Genomic DNA, 17936 nt, shown 5'->3' on the forward strand with positions numbered 1-17936 from the left:
GCACATCCACGTACCTGGCAGCATTAACGCAAAGTGCTTCTGCAAAAAAAATTGTGGTGGCATGACGCCCCGTTGCTGATGACGGATAACACCATCACAGTGCTTAAGCACCTCATTAGTGCTTAAGCAAATCCACCTGTTGGTACTGCGGTAAACGTTTTGGTCTTAGGCAAAGTTCTTTTCATCTGGAGAAGAAATCACAGCATTCCAGGCTCCTCGGGTCTTTTCGGTTTGTTTAGCAAGCGCTTAGGCTGCAGCAGACAATTCTCCCGAGATTTATCGGATATGAATTGCCGCCTCTTCATGACATAGTAATGGTAGCTCAAGTCCTCTTTTACAGCGAGCCTTACAGTGGATTCCCCCACATGAAGTTCCTTTGCAATGACCCGCATTGGCTTCCCTGGGTCATCACTCACGATGACTTGCAGCCACCAGAAAAAAATCAGTGGTTCTGACGACGTCTGACCGCTGACTCTGTTTTTCCTTTTCGCCACAGATGCCATGTCGCCGCCCCAGCACATCTGATTGGTCCGCACTTTGTAAACGAAAGACTTTGCTATGTTGAGAAAGGTGGCACTTTCCAAGTCGCTGTGGTGCGTGGCCAGGGCGACGATGACTGCATGGCGCTCCACTTCCTGCTCCAACTTGTACACTTCCATCTTTGAATAAACTGCGTAGTATAAATGACAAGGGGTCGCGAACAAGTAGCAGCACACATACATATGATGGGCATGTTGGAGTGTATGGCGATAAAATATAGCGCTCTAAATTACCTCGCGCATCCTGTCCTTCATAGGCGTCAACATTGATGAGAAAAACGAAAACATTAGGCATATTTGAGACGAAAGATAAATTCATAACGGGCACCAACAGGGTTCTTTTTATTACAGGGGCAATGAAAAAATACTAGTTTGTTTTATTCAAGAGATTGGGTGTTTCATAGTGCCTTTAGCACTTGTCCGGCAGGAAACGGTGTTTTATTCACTTAAAAAATTGAGCAGTTCAAGCAAAAATTTCATTTCTCCTGCTGCATCGTGCATTTCATGACGTCAAATAGGACGTATTCGGTGCAGATACCTAAAACACAGTTTAGTATGTTGACTGAGAAAGCTGCTAATGGGGAAATGTCTTATTACCTTGGTAACAGCCCTCCTAGATGCTGCAGCGACACCACTCAATGATTACTGTGGGTGCTTTTTTTCTTCTCACCGGACTTGTGGCTGGCATATTTTTGTTGGAGTTGATAATAATCGTTTTGTGAAACATTGGGTACGACTTGATGGGCAGAATTGTGTAAGTGGCAGTTTCACATATGTCAGATGGCCAGTGTCGTGTCACACAAACCTAACGAACCCAACGGCTGTGCAGCATCTGCCAGAATACACACCACACACAGCACTTCTATGTTCAAGTGTTCGTTTGTAATTTTGATTGTTTACCCCACCATTCATGCTTCTATAAAAAGAATAGGCCCAGAATCCGAGCACACAAACCTCTTTTTGTGACTTTATAATCCCTCCTAAGTTTGTACTTGTTTTTGTTGGCCTAAGCAAACTGCAAAAAAGCAGCCCTTAATAGGTCATAAATTCAGTGCACAAAAGAAGCGGGTGAGTTGCATGGCCATTCGCTTCTTCCTAATTGCATAGCTAATTTGAGTGAAGTTAGCGTTACAAGTAGTGTCAGTGTTATTATAACGAGTTATTCTTTCAAATGAAGCAACCTCGCATTTTGTATTCATGACCCTTTTAAAATAGATGAGCGCATTGTTTTTTTAGTTCTAATAGTTTTCTCTGCAGCATAAAATGGTGTTGAAAAGTTAGGCTAAACGAACTGGAACAGAGGAAGTCTAAAGGCTCCTGCGATACAGATTAAAAAGCCAGCTTCTGTAGTCAGGCAGCTGGTGGGGGTTTAGCCCCACACTACTTAACACTGCTTGCTGTTGGGAATGCTAGAGAGCGCGGGCAGTCCGCAGAACATGGTGAAGGTCTGCGGTCGGTGCCGATGTGGAGCAAAATGAATGTGTAGGACCGAATGAACCCTGTTGATCTGGGGGCCAGGAGTGGGTGACAGCAGACGTAAGTGTGGCACCGACGCAAATTCTTTGTAGCGCCACCTCCTCGTGGCGGCTGAGCTCACCGGGGTGGTTAGATCTAAACAATGGGATAAGTGCACGGGCGGAGCACTGAGGGTATTTGTCAAAGGTAAACTCTGTAACAGAGTCAAGTAGAAATAAATGTAGTAGACGCATCATAGCAGTATACGTGTTGACACCATCCACACGTCACTGTCCAGGAGTTCACGTCCTCTGTGCCCAAGCAATCTTACCATTGAAGCTAAGCGTTGCAGCCTTTGCGCGAGTGGTTTGGAATATGGGTACTTGGTGGGGTACTTTCTAAGGGTCTTGGACGGCTGGCATTGAGTCTGTGAAAATCACGAAACGTTGTGAATATTCTGGCCTAAAACGCTCTACAGTCGTCATTGCTTCGCAAGTCACTTTTAGCTCAGCGAGTGTTGACAGGGGCCTCTTAGTGGCATAGTAGTGGCGGGTTTGACAAAACTGCATGGCAGGGTTCACAGCTACTGTGGTAACGAGGCTGCCTGAAACACTGGCGTCGACATAAAATGGGTCTCAACTAGCATTGGGTGCAAGTTGTAGAACAACATGGCCAGACCAACCCAGGGGTTTGCAGTCAGTAATATTTGTGTTCAAGAATGGGATTTCGAAGAGAGTCGATGGTGGTGTATTGGATTGGAGGCCATATATTACCTTAAGGCAACCGCAGACGAATACACCTCCATTTTAGGAAAACATGCCTGTCGTCACTGGTGTTAAGGCCAGTTTCTTCCTCTAGTGTAGAAACGGGTGTTAGGTGAAGAAGGCAGGTACTGGTTGTCATCGCTTCTCTATTGATGGTGTCTCAGCGAGCCCACTCTGCCCCAGTCATACAGGCAAATTGAACCGGGTGCGCGAAATGTCATTGCCGGTTCGCATCTATCTTTGTACGAGCTCCTACTGCTTTTTTTGGAAATCCAGCAAACTAATTTAACGATTGAAAGGTGTGCTTGCGGGCTCCTTGGAGCCATGGCATTGCTGAGCCCGAGGGCAGAGCGCAAGAGGTGGGCAGGGAAGAGAAGAGAGTCGTTTACGTGGCAAGAGCGGCTGACCAATATTGTCTTTACCAAATATTTTCGGTGAAGTGAGCACGTACAGTAGAACCTCAAAGATACGTTAAAGAAAACGCAAGGGAAAAACGTTCTATCTGGGCAAACGTATGATCCTCCGCAGTAAAAAAGCCATCGAGAGACTAACATGAGCATTTAATGGCCTTTTTCACTTGTACATGCCTGTCAACATCTTCTGGTGCATGGTGCGGCTGTTTTAGAGCAAGAGCTCCCTTTCTAAACATTCCACTTTTTTGTCCGCACTGAGATTGTCCTTCATGCGAAAGTAACGCCGCACCGCTTCTAAGCCGACTACGACCTGATCATATATATAGCCGTTGGAGACGCCACCTCTTCCGCCCCGCTGTCACCGCGATCTTTCTCGGAGGTTTTGCCCTGTGCCAGTGCTGCTTCATAGCGTGATTACGCTGTGATTTCTTCCAGGGTTAGCGTTTTGCACGTTGGGATGTGGTTATACAGGCAACATTGGGTAAAGGCAGCCGCATTACCAAGTGACTGAGGCAAGCCCAGCACTGCGGGAAAGCAGCCAAGGTGACCCAGGTAGCCCGACCGCCACTCGGCGCCTGCTTATTGCGCCGTGTGCACTGAGGCTCAGTCCGCCCACTTGTCAGCACGTTTTTTGTCCACCGTAAAATGTATCATCCCGTCGTTGTTGGACATTTTTTTTTTAATTTCCAACGTACTTACCGGGAAATTGTGTTATCCAGGAACGTAGTAACCAGGAAAAAACACCGTAATGCTATGGAGCATTTTTAGCGTTCACAATTCACAGCGTAGTAACCGGAAATAGTATGAACTGGGAACGTATAAACAGGGTTCTACTGTACATGGCCAGTTTTATTAATGTACAGAAGGTGATTCCACAGCCGTGAGGGTCCAACACAATTATTTAAGGGGCACTTAATTGTGAAAGTGCAACTGATTCCTTGTGCAATTCGCAGACACCACCATGACTGTCAGCAGGAGGGACAGCAGTGCCTGCTGGGCAGTTTTGGTGGCGACACCCATCATGTGGCGAGCCCAGGCACTGGACGTGGCGTGGGACATCATTTTCATTCACTTGACATCCTCCTGCGACGTGACCAGGTGCACGGTGGTGCCGGTGGCAAGTGGAATCCCCATCATAGTGCTGCTCCACAACGAGCAAAGCACATAGGGTTGCCTAGCAGCCTTAAAGCTGCTAAACGACACCTATCCATTTTCTTGGCTTTGAGAATCAGTGTGCAAGTTGAAAATGTTAAAGACGATTCCATTGTTAATATTTAATGTGACTTTGCTTGTCAGAAATTAGATCAAACAAATTGGTCCATATTTTCTCTATACCATCTGTTTATTGACTGGCGTGCATCTGCATGCTAAGCAGGTGACAAAATCTTATGGCCACTGTTTAAGACTGCAAACTAGCATCTCTATGACGTTATGATGTCATAAAGTGTGCATAAGGGATGTTATGACATTGTTTCAAGCAAGCCGTGGCAGTGTGTAATGCACTTCAGATGAGTGTCCTGCGAAGTCGGTGCTTGGGTTTGACTCCAGAACAATTAAATTTGAATGAAATCTTGCCTTGAAGGCAAACTTGAAGTGTCAATTAATGAATAGAGTGGCGTTGCTCTCAGTTAGTGTCCTAGGCTTCGAAGTAGTATTAGTAGGTTGTCTTCAACAAATGCAAAAATTTTCTATTTGCAAGAAGGAATGGAAATGAAGCATGTATAACCTGCTGTTGTAAGACAGTTGCGTATCCTTCCACATGGCCTGTTATGTGTAATAAGCTGCGATTTACCGTTTTGCAGGCCTACGGGTCTTGATGACTGATAATTCAAGTGCAGAGAAGGCTGCATTACAGCAAGCCTTGCCATCAGCAAGACAGCTGCTGTGTCACTTTCATGTGGCATTGGATGAGTGGCGCTGGTTGACGGCAGCTCAAAACAAGTGTACTGGGACCAAAGGCATCATCTGATGTCACTATTCCAATTGGCAACATATTTTATATTCTGGTAGACCCGGGCATGTTTTCCGTCCGACATTAGCGACACACCAGCTTTATGAGCTGGCAAGGTGGCTACTCGCCATGCAGGGATAGTACAGCACGACTGCCAACGTGGGGAACTCTGCTGTAAAGGGGTGTGGTGGAGCTGTGACGCCATTACTCGGCTTTTGCATTCTTATGCACAACCAGTTTTGATTTGATTGATTGATTGATTCTGGGGTTTAACGCGCCGACGCAACGCAGGCGATGAGGCGCGCCGTAGTGGAGGGCTCCGGATTAATTTTGACCACCTGGGGACCTTTATCGTGCGCCGAAATCTCGTACACACGGGCGTTTTTGCTTTTCGCCTCCATCAGAAAAGCGGCCGCCGCGGCCGGGAATCGAACCCGCGACCTCGTGCTCAGCAGCGCAACGCCTTACCCACTGAGCCACCGCGGCGGGTATGCACAACCAGTCACAAGTGTCTCTGCCAAATTTTTAAACTACCTCGCCTATTTCTACATGCCATCAAGCCTAGGCACGGAGACTAACACCGAGTAGGCGCCTTGCGTTGCATCATGGGTGACAGGCCGATGCCATTTTTAACACATCCGAGCTTGCCGCAGATGCAACAAAACAATTAGGTGTCATGATGGGCCATTTTAAAAAATATTTCATTTCCTACTGAAGCATGATATAGCGGAATCTTGATGATACAAATCTCGTGGGACTGCAAAAAACGTTCGCTGCATCCAAATTCGTATGAACCAACACAGACCAAAAATTCAGCACAAAACAAGGTTTCTGAATATTGATTTTGTTACTTTTATGTGAAGAAATCCCAGATGTATTTCTGCTTTTTCTTAACCTCCATGTCGCAAAGCTGTCCTTTCTGGAGCACGTAAAACTTTGCACTTGTCTCCTGACTCATGATGTCCAAACTCACCGCACACCACAACACATATACGGAATGCAGGGTTTCACTCGCTGACGGTGCTTGTTCATTTTTGCCGCAGTCCTCCTTTCCGTCAATGTTCACTCTAGCCACAGTCACTTCCTTGAACCATGTCAGGAGGACGTCTTCAACCTTGACATGCCTGGCTGTCTTGGCCTGCTTGACGTTCACGCCATCAAAATCATGTCACGTTGCCCAACGATAGCGCACACAATGGCGACGGCGGCAGGCCAGGCTCTCTTGCCAAGTAGCTGCACTTCCTTTTTGATTTGCTGTTGACCTTACTGAGAATCTCCAGCTTCTTCCTGAAACCGCTTTCCTTTTGCGCGACATAGCTGACAGCCTGGTTGATTTGGTTGGGGGAAGCCTGTTCACAGAAAAAAACCTCGCACAGACGTCTCAGCAACCGAACAACCCCCAAGACGAGATGGCGGCAATGGCGAGAATGGGGTCAAAAGTCCCTGCAGTCGGAAGGGGCGGCCACCCACCCATTACCAATGAGATGTCAGAAACAAACTGAAGTTGAGTCGCTAGCTGATTGCATCTTAAGCGCCTGCCTGCCTAAAGCCATCAAGGCACTCTTCTCCCCGGAGTGGCATTGCCCATATCCCGCCTGCACGGCTCCAGTAAACTCGGCGCGCTATGCATGCACGCACACCACAACAGCCCGGCCATCCTCGGAGAAACAGCGACAAAGAGAATGGCGAGACTGTATGACCGTTCCCAGAGAAATACTGATACAGAGGGAAGAGGGAGCCTGTACCTGTACGTTGCCGTTGCTTACTCGGCGGTCACGGCAACTCTCACACGTCAAGCGCCTCACCAGCTCCTTTATATAATCCTCCGGGCCGCAAAGGTCCATTCGTAACAGCCAAAATTTTGCCCATTGCGTACAAGTATTTTTCGAGGACTTCTCAGAAATTCGTATCACACAGAATCAGGGCTGTAGCATGAGGGGGGGTTTGCGGGTACAAAACGCTCCCGAAATCTTTTCCAGGCAGCGCGTGAGCAATACTTACTGTTGCTTTTGGCAAAAACTACCCCCTTCCCAAAACCAATAACCCCCTCCGAAAAAAATTTCTGGCTACGGCCCTGCACAGAATCATATCATCGAAATTTCTTTGAATACGATTGAGCACGCTACAACACACACGTTCAAGAAGAGTCTTCTGAAGACTGTGACATCGCTTCATGCACTGGCCCAGCATTCTACAGCAACCTTCAAGAGAAGCTGGTTGTGAATGATTAGTTGTCGTAATTTATGACAAGATGTCTGCCAGACCACTGCTCAATCACGACCTAACACTTTAAAAGGCTATAGACTCTATACGCCAACCTAAAACAGTAAAGCAGCAGCAAGCAGAGGTTCACCCTGGCTTGGTAGCCATCAACAAGGTGGGATTTACACCTCGTGGAAAATAGGTCTAAAGAAAACCGCAGCAGGATCATTCCGAGTCAAGTGCACAGATAGGTCCTGAGGTAAGAACGGTGGAAATCGGTAACCACGGTCGACCTGTCGAGTGGAAAATACAAAACGCCACTCATGTCACAAAAATGGATGCGTTTTATCAGTCTGCCTCTTTGGACTAGTGGATGGAGTTGTCTGCATCTTTGGAATAGTAGATGGAGTTGAAGGCAGCGACCCTAAACCCAGGCGCATTTCTTGGTGGCATGGGTTCAGGGCCCTTAAGGAAGTGCACTGGTCATTAACCAAAAACGTTTATTTTTGCCATGAACATGATGAAAATTGGGGGAAATATGTAGTTTTTTATTGTGATTGTAGATATAGATTTTGTCTTTATGATCGGTGGAAATCGGCAACCACGGTCGACCTGCCAAGTGGAAAATGTGAAAAGCGGAAAATGCAAAATGCCACTCATGTCACAAAAACGGATGTTTTTTATCAATGTGCCTCTTGGAAACCAATGAACCAAACACAAGTTTGGTTCATTCAAAAGATTGTCTCGTTATAATCATACTGACACCACTTCTAACGTAAACTTCGCTCAAATAAGCTGTATATTTAGGAAAAAAGGGAAAAGCCATGCGGCCAATTCGCTCATTTCTCGCAACAGAACCTATGATGTCATACCAGCCAGCTCTGCGATTGGCCGAGGCCGGCAAAAGCTAACGCAAATTAGGCAGAGCTTATAAGCTTGCCGAACGGGCTATTTGCGCTTAACTTTAGGCCACATTCTTTTTTAAGCAGTAAGAATGGTGAGACCGACAGCGGAAGTTACGAAAGCACACGTAAACATAGAAGTACCGATGCGTCCTGCTGTTGGTACTGCGCGAACTATGCTTGGTTTAGCTTCACAAGAGTGCAGGGCTTTGGGGTAGTTTTAGACGACACTGGCCGATTGACGCAAGCCAAATAGGCGACACAGTGCCTGTGTCGTCAATTTTCTTCTTCGTGTGTTGTTTCCGTTCGCGCAGACCACCATGAATTTTGTGACCATATTTGTCGAGCGAGCACTCTGTTTCACGAAACGATTATTTTCTCCCTGAACAAAAACAAGCCAGGTTCAAATACGGTCAAAAACAAACCCGAGGCAGAAAATGACTTGCCACGGTATCGCAGCGCCATCTAGGTTTACTAACGTTAAACAAGGCTTTCCAATCGGCTGCAGAGCGGTCGGTTCCTGTGATGTCATTGCAGACAACGAAAACACACGATTTAGCGGGAAAGTCAAAATTTTAATGTAACTGGATTAATTCCTCAGTGAATAAAACATCGCTTGCATCCGGACAATTGCAGGGGACACTATAAAACACGAAATATTTAAAATAAAACAAACTTGTATTTTGTCGTCATGGCTCCTTTAGGTTTCATCTTATTGCATGCCGCAGCTGCCAGCCGCTTGTTCAACTCTATACAGGGGTTTTTTATCACTTTTCACTGACCTACACACTGTCAAGTGAAATGGTTCTGTGTATTCATGTACCGTACCTTACAGGGCCAATTACATTGTCCCAGGCTGAGGATAGGCAAACCAAGCAATTCATTTATTGGTATAGGTAGAACGAATTTCTACCCAAGAGCTGAGTACTTGGGTTTAATGTTGATTTAGAAAAGCAACGGTCCTTTGCATACTATTTGCCCTCTGCTTAAAGGGGACGCGGAGAGCAAGAAAAACATGAAGCTAAAGGAATGATCTCAAAGCTTCACCTCGAAACAAGCCTCTGAAATTCAACAGCGGGCATGGCAGTGGTAAGCGCAGCCACTCCCTCAGCAGCATCTAATCAGTCCACAGAGTTAACAGCAGCAGCAAATGCATAAACACTCCTTGCACCACCAAATCAGTACTCAGACTAAGAAGGAGAAGGCCACAAAAAGAAATGAAGTCATCTGCACCTCAAACACTGCCTAGTCCTCCCTCGAAAAAAAAAAAAACGTTACCGGAACCGCGACCATTGTAATAATTTCCCTTAGTAGTTGGTTTCGGAGGCATTTGTTTCAAAGGGATATGTTCCACGGCCATCCTCAAATGAATGCATTATTAACACATTGGGTGAGTGCATATACTAAACTTATAAACACTGCTATGCCTCTGATGACTTGACACATAGATCAGTGGAAGCCTGGTACTCTAGAACTGGTACTCTGGCCTGGTACTCTAGACCTGGATTCTTCTCACGAGATTTGAAAAGATTGCTTCAGAGCTCCGCGGACCTTTCATTGCTGTTGCTTCCCAGCAAGTGCTAAAGTGGTAATTTTTTTAAATGACCTATTGCTTGCTATTTTCATATTTCTTGCAGATTATGTATTAGTGTTGATCATTTGTGATAAAGCTGATATATTGGTTATGTGTGGGAGAGAAGAAACCATCATCAATGCTGTGTTCTTATTTCTCCTCCGGTATTATGTTTCTCTGTAGCTTATACAGTAAAATCTTATTAATTTGTACTCCAAGAGGATGCCATCTCACCTCCAATTAAGGAAAGTTTAAACTAACGAAAGTGAAGCACAAACGCCGCACACTGCAATTGTGGAGCAGTAGAGCATGTCCGCTATTGAATGCTTAAAGGCCACGATTGAAACCTGCCTTTTTATGCTTGAAGGCGAAAAATATAACTTTTTTCTCTAACAAGCGAATGTAGTGGAAGGCCCCCTATTCGCGGACTCTAAAACTGAAGAAGAGATGAGTAGCATTCCATTCGGTCATTTTTTCTACGCCGTGGTCGCACTGCTGCTTCGTCCAACAATTTTTTGAGTCAGAAAAAAAGTGGTGAAAAAATGCCCACCGGGTGAGATCCGAACACACGAGTGGCGTTGGCTACCACCCCCAAGTGCAGGAAACAAAAAATACCTTAACATAAATACCCAAGAAAGTGGCGGGGAAACAGCCCCGCTGGTAGCGTAGTGGTCATCGCACCAGACCGGTATTCTGGAGGTCGTGGGTTCAGATCCCACCCGGAGGGCATTTTTTCACCCCTTTCTTTGTGACTCAAAAAATTCTTCATCTGTTTCTATAACCTCCGCATTCCCCCCATTGCTTTCCGAGGTTTTCTTGACTGCCAACCCTTATTCTGTCTTAATTCACCGAGCCACTCCTTTCCCATTTCTTATTCGCTAAATGCATAGCGAGGGCCCTGTTCTGGCAGTCTTGGTGCCAAAGGTAGCTTAAGAGGGTTCAACGCTGGTCGACCGCTCTCGACATGTCGTAGACACTCGAGCCACGGCCCGGGGGTTAAGAAGGACGTCCCCTTCACCCCGAGTAGTCCGAGTGGTGCTGGCTACCACCCCCAAGTGCAGGAAACAAAAAATACCTTAACATAAATACCCAAGAAAGCGGTGGGGAAGCAGCCCCGCTGGTAGCGTAGTGGTCATCGCACCAGACCGGTATTCTGGAGGTCGTGGGTTCGGATCCCACCCGGCGGGCATTTTCTCACAACCTTCTTTCTGGCTCAAAAAATTCCTCATTTGTTTCTATGACCTACCGCATTCCCCCCTTTGCTTTCCGAGGTTTTCTTGACTGCCAACCCTTATTCTGTCTTAATTCACCGAGTCCCTCATTTCTCATTTCTGATTTGCTATATGCATAGCGAAGGCCTCTGTTCTGGCAGTCTCGGTGCCAAAGGTAGCTTAAGAGGGTTCAACGCTGGTCGACCACTCTCGACATGTCATAGACACTCAAGTCACGGCCACGGGTTAAAAAGAAGGTCCCCTTCACTCGAGTGGTCCGAGTGGCGCTGGCTACCATCCTTTGGTGCAGGAAACAAAAAATACCTTAACATAAATACCAGGAAAGTGTTGGGGAAACAGCCCCGCTGGTAGCGTAGTGGTCATCGCACCAGATCGGTATTCTGGAGGTAGTGGGTTCGGATCCCACCCGGCGGGCATTTTTTCACCACTTACTTACTGAAAAAATTCTTCATCGGTTTTTATGACCTACCGCACTCCCCCCTTTTTTGCTTTCCGAGGTTTTCTTGACTGCCAACCTGTATTCCGTCTTAATCCGCATTTCCCATTTCTGATTCGCTATATATATATATATATATATATATATATATATATATATATATATATATATATATATATATATATATATATATATATATATATATTGTAAGAGGAGAGCAGACTGGAACAAGGGAACGGTAATTCCAAGGCACGTCTCTTTACTCAGCCCGCAGGGAACTCGGTGACTCGGCAGAACGAGCCCAGACGAAGATGATAATCCACAAATGATGACTATAATGGGTATGTACAGATGAGAGATTGGTTCCACTAGCGATTAGCAGATAATTAATTCCATGAGTCTTCTTCATGAGTCAAGACACCAATAAACGCTCACACTTTCCGCGCTCACAAAACGCGCTCCCAAAGTATCGTTCAAATTGAACGATTTTATATAGGCGCGCTCACGAAAGTTATGGCATTCCTCAAGCATAATTCCACGATCTCCCTTTTCACCAGACCTTTGTATTTCCCAGTTGCAAAGGTCACAAACAAACCCTGAAAAACACGAGGCAGGGCAAGATATGCTCACGCCGGAAGATATCGTACACGTTTTCCTTCCACGACAACGGCAACGTCGCGCACCGTTTTTCACCCGCCACAAGCGGCGTATTGTTGAGGCATCGCCACGCAGGAAGCTCTTGTACACGGATGCAGCCTTTGTGGAAGCTTTTATACCGGGCGATCCTGTTTGCTATCACGGAATACAGCTTAGTAGCCGGCACACTATAAAACGAGTCTGCAGCGCTTAAACGCCGTGCAATTTCTAGGTCCTCCAATCGCGTGAAATCAAGATGTCTGCTACGCGCGTCGATAGACTTCCAAGATCCGCTTGAAGCCTCCTAGTCTAGACAGAAGATTTTATGCTCAGCACGCCTGATAAAAACGGGCCGTCGCCACAGGGCGACGAAACTACCACTTTAAATTCGATTCCTTATCACCAAGGGATCGAATGCAACGTGGGAGTTCACGAGGCGCCCTGCGCACTCCCCTCTAACCGCGTCCTCCAAGCTCTATCACAGACTTTCAACACTGCTGCACCCAAGGCCACGTTGCCCTAACTTACCCACCACAAAAAGAAAACATGAACATTGGGAAAAACCGACATAAGAGACCACGTCGAGCCACTATTCCCCAGAACCCAAACCCCCTGCTTCAAGTGCAGCCATCAACTGGGCAGGTCTATCTGCATAGTGTACGTCCTCTTCATCACACCACATGTTTTCGAACGTAGCAAACGTATGCACCAGGGCGAGACGACCAGGTCGTCATTGTTGCTCTGCGTCCGCATAACCACCGCCCCGTAGCCTGCGACCCGTTGACCCACGACAACATTAGAAGCCTTTCAAATACCCCAACTGTCGCTCTTCTACTCTCCCGACCACGTGCAATCCGTAATTGGGTTGGCACGGCCGTTTTTCGATCCGTGATCATGGCCTTTGGATACGTGAGGTGTCGTCCAACGGTACTCATAAAACGTCATCGTAAAATATTTCGTAACTTTAGCTAACTTGACAGCTCTCCTCGGGAGTGCATATACTCCGCTTGCCCATACTTCCTGCTCCTCTTATGAAGCCAACGTGCCTTCCTTTCAGACAAATCACCTAACAAATATTTTAGCAGATTATCTGCGCGCACATTTCTAACAGAGAGTTTAATCATAAAGCACCTTTGTCGCATATTTTATATTGTCTGTACTTGTTTTGTTTTTTTGGCATTGTTAAAAAAGGATGACAAAAACGGCTGCGTTTACTTTCTTCCTGGTGCGCGTCCTTACATAAAGATATTAGAATACTTACAATAATTTTACTCCTTGGCTTATTTACCATTGTATTATGACGGATATTTTGGACAGTGTGCCATGAAGGAAGTATTTATTGCTGCTTACACATACCGGCTACTCACATTCCTTGTTGTTGGGGAGAGATCAACCGGTAATACGTAGTGCCATGTCTGTGGCGAGCCAGGCAACTTTGGCGTCCTCAGCAGCATTCGCGGCACATACCTAAAATCAAAGAAATTCTATATCTCGGGGTCTAGATAAGCCAAAATGGTTCGATGCATCCAGGTTAAGGTAACGTGTTGTCTTCAAATAGAATAATATTGTAGCAAAAAGTGCTTTTAAAACAAAACAGACACGAGTGCCTGGGCGAAGCGAAAATTTGAAGGGGGTATCGGAGGCGTCATTACGTAAACGCTCCAAACAACTTTGCGATAGTTCGGAAGTGCCTTTTGTTAGAAAAAAAAGCTTGAGTGGATTCGGAAATGCGTAAGACATATCGAATGCGCTTACCATCGCTTATGCTAATATGAACTTTTCGAGGAGTGGGTGACTTGTTTACCTCCAATAAGAGCACTCGGAGATTTCTTCAGTAATTCTTTGTTATTAAATACGCCAATACAATTCGATACTCGCCGAAGATCTAAATTTGCGAGTACAGAAATCCTGGTGATTTGAAACGTGAAAGCCCATCGTGCTATATTTAAAAACCGTAGAGATCAGTTGCGGTATGAGACACTTACCATCCCTTTTTCTATTTGTTTTTTTGCCTCTACGTTGTACAGAGGGTGGTCACCCTGCATAAACGCAAGTGAAAGTTGTGAAAGCATGTATAAGCAGCGTGCGACATTTGGTGCAGTAACATGGCCCCAAGCTTTTGGGTGAAGTATTTTTCACTGCGTCATGGCCATTCAGTCACTCTATCCCGCCTTTGAATCAAGGCAGACAAATGTTTGACCCCATCGCACGCAGCCCAGTTGCACGCGGGAGCTGCGCCCGATAACCTCGAGAAATGCCACACTTTTTAAAGTACCAAATGCTGCGTCAGGCATCACAAAATAGGCCGTTATGGTATGGCCGTGTATTCCAGCGCCACCTCTTCAGCAATTTTTTCATTTACCTAGCGACTTTTCGCAGCAACCCCAGCTTCGGAAACTGGCACCTCCGAAAAATTATATCAGGACGCCACTGCATTTGGAGTGCAGAATTGGTACTCTATCCCTTTCGTATGCGGGGACGTAATTATTTCATTCAACTAAGAAGTTCCCGCATAGATTTCATGCTGGTTGATACGTGTACCGCGCGGAGGTATCCTCAGCCCCATGCTCCTTAACCCCTGTCTGGTTTGCCTCAACAGGTCTTGTGCAAAAACCAGTTCTGGCGAAACTCGGCCAGTAAAACAATTCGTATCTCCGGCAGTGAACAAAAATATTCGTTATTTCAGGATGAGTGGTTTTCAGAAATGTACACACCTCTATAATCAGTCTGTGGGACCTACACTTTTCGGCAGTTCTGCCGCTGAGCACACCCACAATCAACGCCAGTATTTCGCCTCCAGCTTTACGTGTGTACACACTATTCAGGTTTCCCAAACTATAAAAATGCCTGCTACGTTTACTAAAAAGGGGCGCAGCTGGCTCTTGTAATCTCACGAAACAAAAGATGCCTAACTTTCCTTCCGAATATACGCATTACTTATACAAATTTCACCTGCCTCTGCAAACAGGGCGACACCCCGTCATGTGCGTTTTCAGGGATCCAGCAGCAGCAATTCGGCAGATTCCACAAGGAACAGGTCTGAGCAGGTTACTTTTTCTCTCTCAAAAGAAATAAAACACGTGGCCCCCCTAAAACCTAATATAGCATATTATACTTAGTCTGTTACTTCAAATTAATTAAGTACACCACTTGACACCGGGTGCTGTTTTTTCTGGTGTGTTGGGCTAAACATACCGCTGTCCTGCGAAAAGGCGTTCTCACTGCTAAGGAGCCCCTCCGCGTTGTTTGTGCGTTTCTGACGGAACAAATTACGCAGTTGCACATTTGGAAATTGATTGATTCAGAGACAATCGTTATCTGTGGTGTGTTCTAGGCACGTGCGCCTAAATCTCGTTCACAGGAACGTTCATTCTTTTCGCCTCCATTAGAAGGGACTGTTAAAAATTGGGAGGAGAGTTTGCCGACTCATGCTGTGAAAAGACGTGCCTTAGTTAGACATAGCACGTGTAGAGATCGTACAACTTAAATTTTGTACTGGACAACGTTGGAGCCCTTAGGCGCGCGATCCAAGGCAAGACATTCTGTGTCAAGAGCCTTCCTTCGCGTCTGTATCATACTCTGGAGTGACATTAGCACAATGTTTATGGCTAGAACACTACCTAGAGATCAGCTGGCAATCCTTCCGCCAAATGTATTCATAGAGCAGTTCATAAAAACAAAATAAAAAAACTGTGTTTTCTGGCCAGGTGCAGGCTTTCTTGTGGTTTTAGTTTTTGAAAGCACTGGCATCCATCTGGTGTCAAAAGCGTGTCACGAACATACTCTTTCCGAATGCTACAAGCACGACGTAAACACGGCAGCAAAAAAAGCCTGAGCACGCGAGCGCGTTGCAAAATGCATCGCCGCGACATCTGACGTTGCGCTACTGGTGTCGAGACATCCACGTGCGCGTGCGCCCCCAACCACTCTCGCTTCCCTGTCTTTTCTTTCACTTCCAGCAGCCAAGCTGACCACATTCAGCGTTTGGCCATAGGTGTCACTTTCTTCGCCAACATGTCTCGTTCGCACACGCTACGGCCAGCTTCGGCGGCGAAGTCTGCCGTGCTCACTCTTCGTCGATCCAACAGATAACATGTCTAGCCCGTATCGGCGACGATTTTGTGCCAATATATCCCATCGCGTCTTTGTATTTTTTGCCTAAAACTTGGAGTTGCTTGGCAATAAAAATGAGCACACCAAAACGGAAAAAACTAAGGCGAGAAATAAATTATTTGAATAAGGTCTGATGATAGGACACTTTGCACAAGTCCTAAAGCAGGTATTGACGAAAACAAACACAAGCTGGAATCGGCGTGGTTATCGGTTTGGCAAAAAAGAACAAAAATAGTAATAGGCTGCAATACGCGTTGAATTGATTGACGCAGACACAGACCAAAAGTTTCGCGTTTACACTGTAATGCAAACGCGATCGCCCTTAAAACTGAGATATTGAAATCTCTTTGCAATGTGCCCTTTATCAGAGCCAGGCAGATAGAGCAAAGTATGCTTCACCCACGCCGTTCGCCGCCGACGAAGCATGTGCGAGCGTGGCGTGTTGAGCATAAAACGTTACCGCTAGGGGACCCGCCGCGGTGGCTCAGTGGCTAAGGCGTTGCGCTGCTGAGCACGAGAAGGCCGGTTAGATTCCCGCCCGCGGCGGCCGCTTTTCTGATGAAGGCGAAAAGCAAAAGCGTCCGTGTGTTCGAGATTTCGCCGCACGTTAAAGATCCCCAGGCGGTCAAAATTAATCCAGAGCCCTAGACTACAGCGCGCCTCATCACCTGCGTTGCGTGGGCGCGTTAAACCCTACAATCAATCAAGCTACTCACCCGCCGCGGTGGCTCAGTGGCTAAGACGTTGCGCTGCTGAGCACGAGGTCGCGGGTTCGATTCCCGGCCGCGGCGGCCGCTTTTCTGATGGAGGCGAAAAGCAAAAACGCCTGTGTGTACGGGATTTCGGCGCACGCTAAAGATCCCCAGGTGGTCAAAATTAATCCGTAGCCCTCCACTACGGCGCGCCTCATCGCCTGCGTTGCGTCGGCGCGTTAAACCCTACAATCAATCAATCAAGCTACTCCTAACGACAAGCGCCCAGTGTTTTCAGCTTTGTTGCTTGAAGCGAAAGAAAATACGGGGCGAGTATACAGGAGTTCCACGTGCACGCGCACATCGGTGTCTCGACACTGCAGAAGTGCAACGTTCGATGTCGCGGCGATGCATTTTGCCATGCGCCGGCGTGTCCTGGCTTGTTTAGCCACCGGGTGTACATCTGAAAAACAGGTTGTTACTTAACATGATGCTTCACTGAGAACCTTATTGGATAAATACATGGTCTGCACCCGGCACGATCCTTACTAGTCCTTACGATTCGCTGTACGCCCGAAGTCTTTCCAAGCATTCCAGTTTTTCTTTCAGCCTTGTATTCAAAACGCTCGTCGAATTCTTGTTGAATTGAAGATGACCATCAAATCCTGCAGAACGTAGCGCTGGGGGTAGCTGGCTGGTTAAATATATTTCCTACTTAACGTGAAATAGCTGCATAAATTTGAAGTCGTAATAGCAGCTTGCCTGCTGCAGGCCGGCTCAAAACCAACACTGTATGAACGTGGTGGGGCACTGAATTTCCCCGTGTATTCTACGTTATTTTGTCACCCTCACCGGCGGCATACGAAAGCAACAGTGTTTTTTCACAGAGTAAAGGCACGTTTGGAAATATGTTTTTTTTTCGAACGTGTTCTCAATTACTCTGGTCTGGCTGATGAGTGGAACTTGTGAACTAGTAACTGTTTTACCGCATGTCAAAAAAGCGAAATGTTTCAAATACACACCAAGGG

At 46.5% G+C, this 17936-nt stretch overlaps 1 protein-coding gene across 2 annotated transcripts in view; it reads right to left on the reverse strand.

Moving 5' to 3' along the window:
* Positions 1-13449: 13449 nt before the first annotated feature.
* LOC144145261 (uncharacterized) overlaps positions 13450-17936 on the reverse strand; it is a 45211-nt gene continuing 40724 nt past the window's right edge. Inside the window, exons 5-6 of one of the 2 annotated variants that reach the window (XM_077676805.1) lie at positions 14089-14142; positions 13450-13570 (exon numbers count right to left, since the gene is read on the reverse strand). In XM_077676805.1, the coding sequence (XP_077532931.1) occupies positions 13493-13570; positions 14089-14142 (132 nt within the window). In that variant the 3' untranslated portion in view covers positions 13450-13492. The remainder of the gene's footprint in view (positions 13571-14088; positions 14143-17936) is intronic. The other variant, XM_077676806.1, reaches the window with a different exon arrangement.

This window comes from Haemaphysalis longicornis, unplaced genomic scaffold, assembly GCF_048455015.1.
Source record: "Haemaphysalis longicornis isolate Haplotype H1 unplaced genomic scaffold, Haemaphysalis longicornis Haplotype H1 scaffold_7, whole genome shotgun sequence".
NCBI lineage: Eukaryota > Metazoa > Arthropoda > Arachnida > Ixodida > Ixodidae > Haemaphysalis > Haemaphysalis longicornis.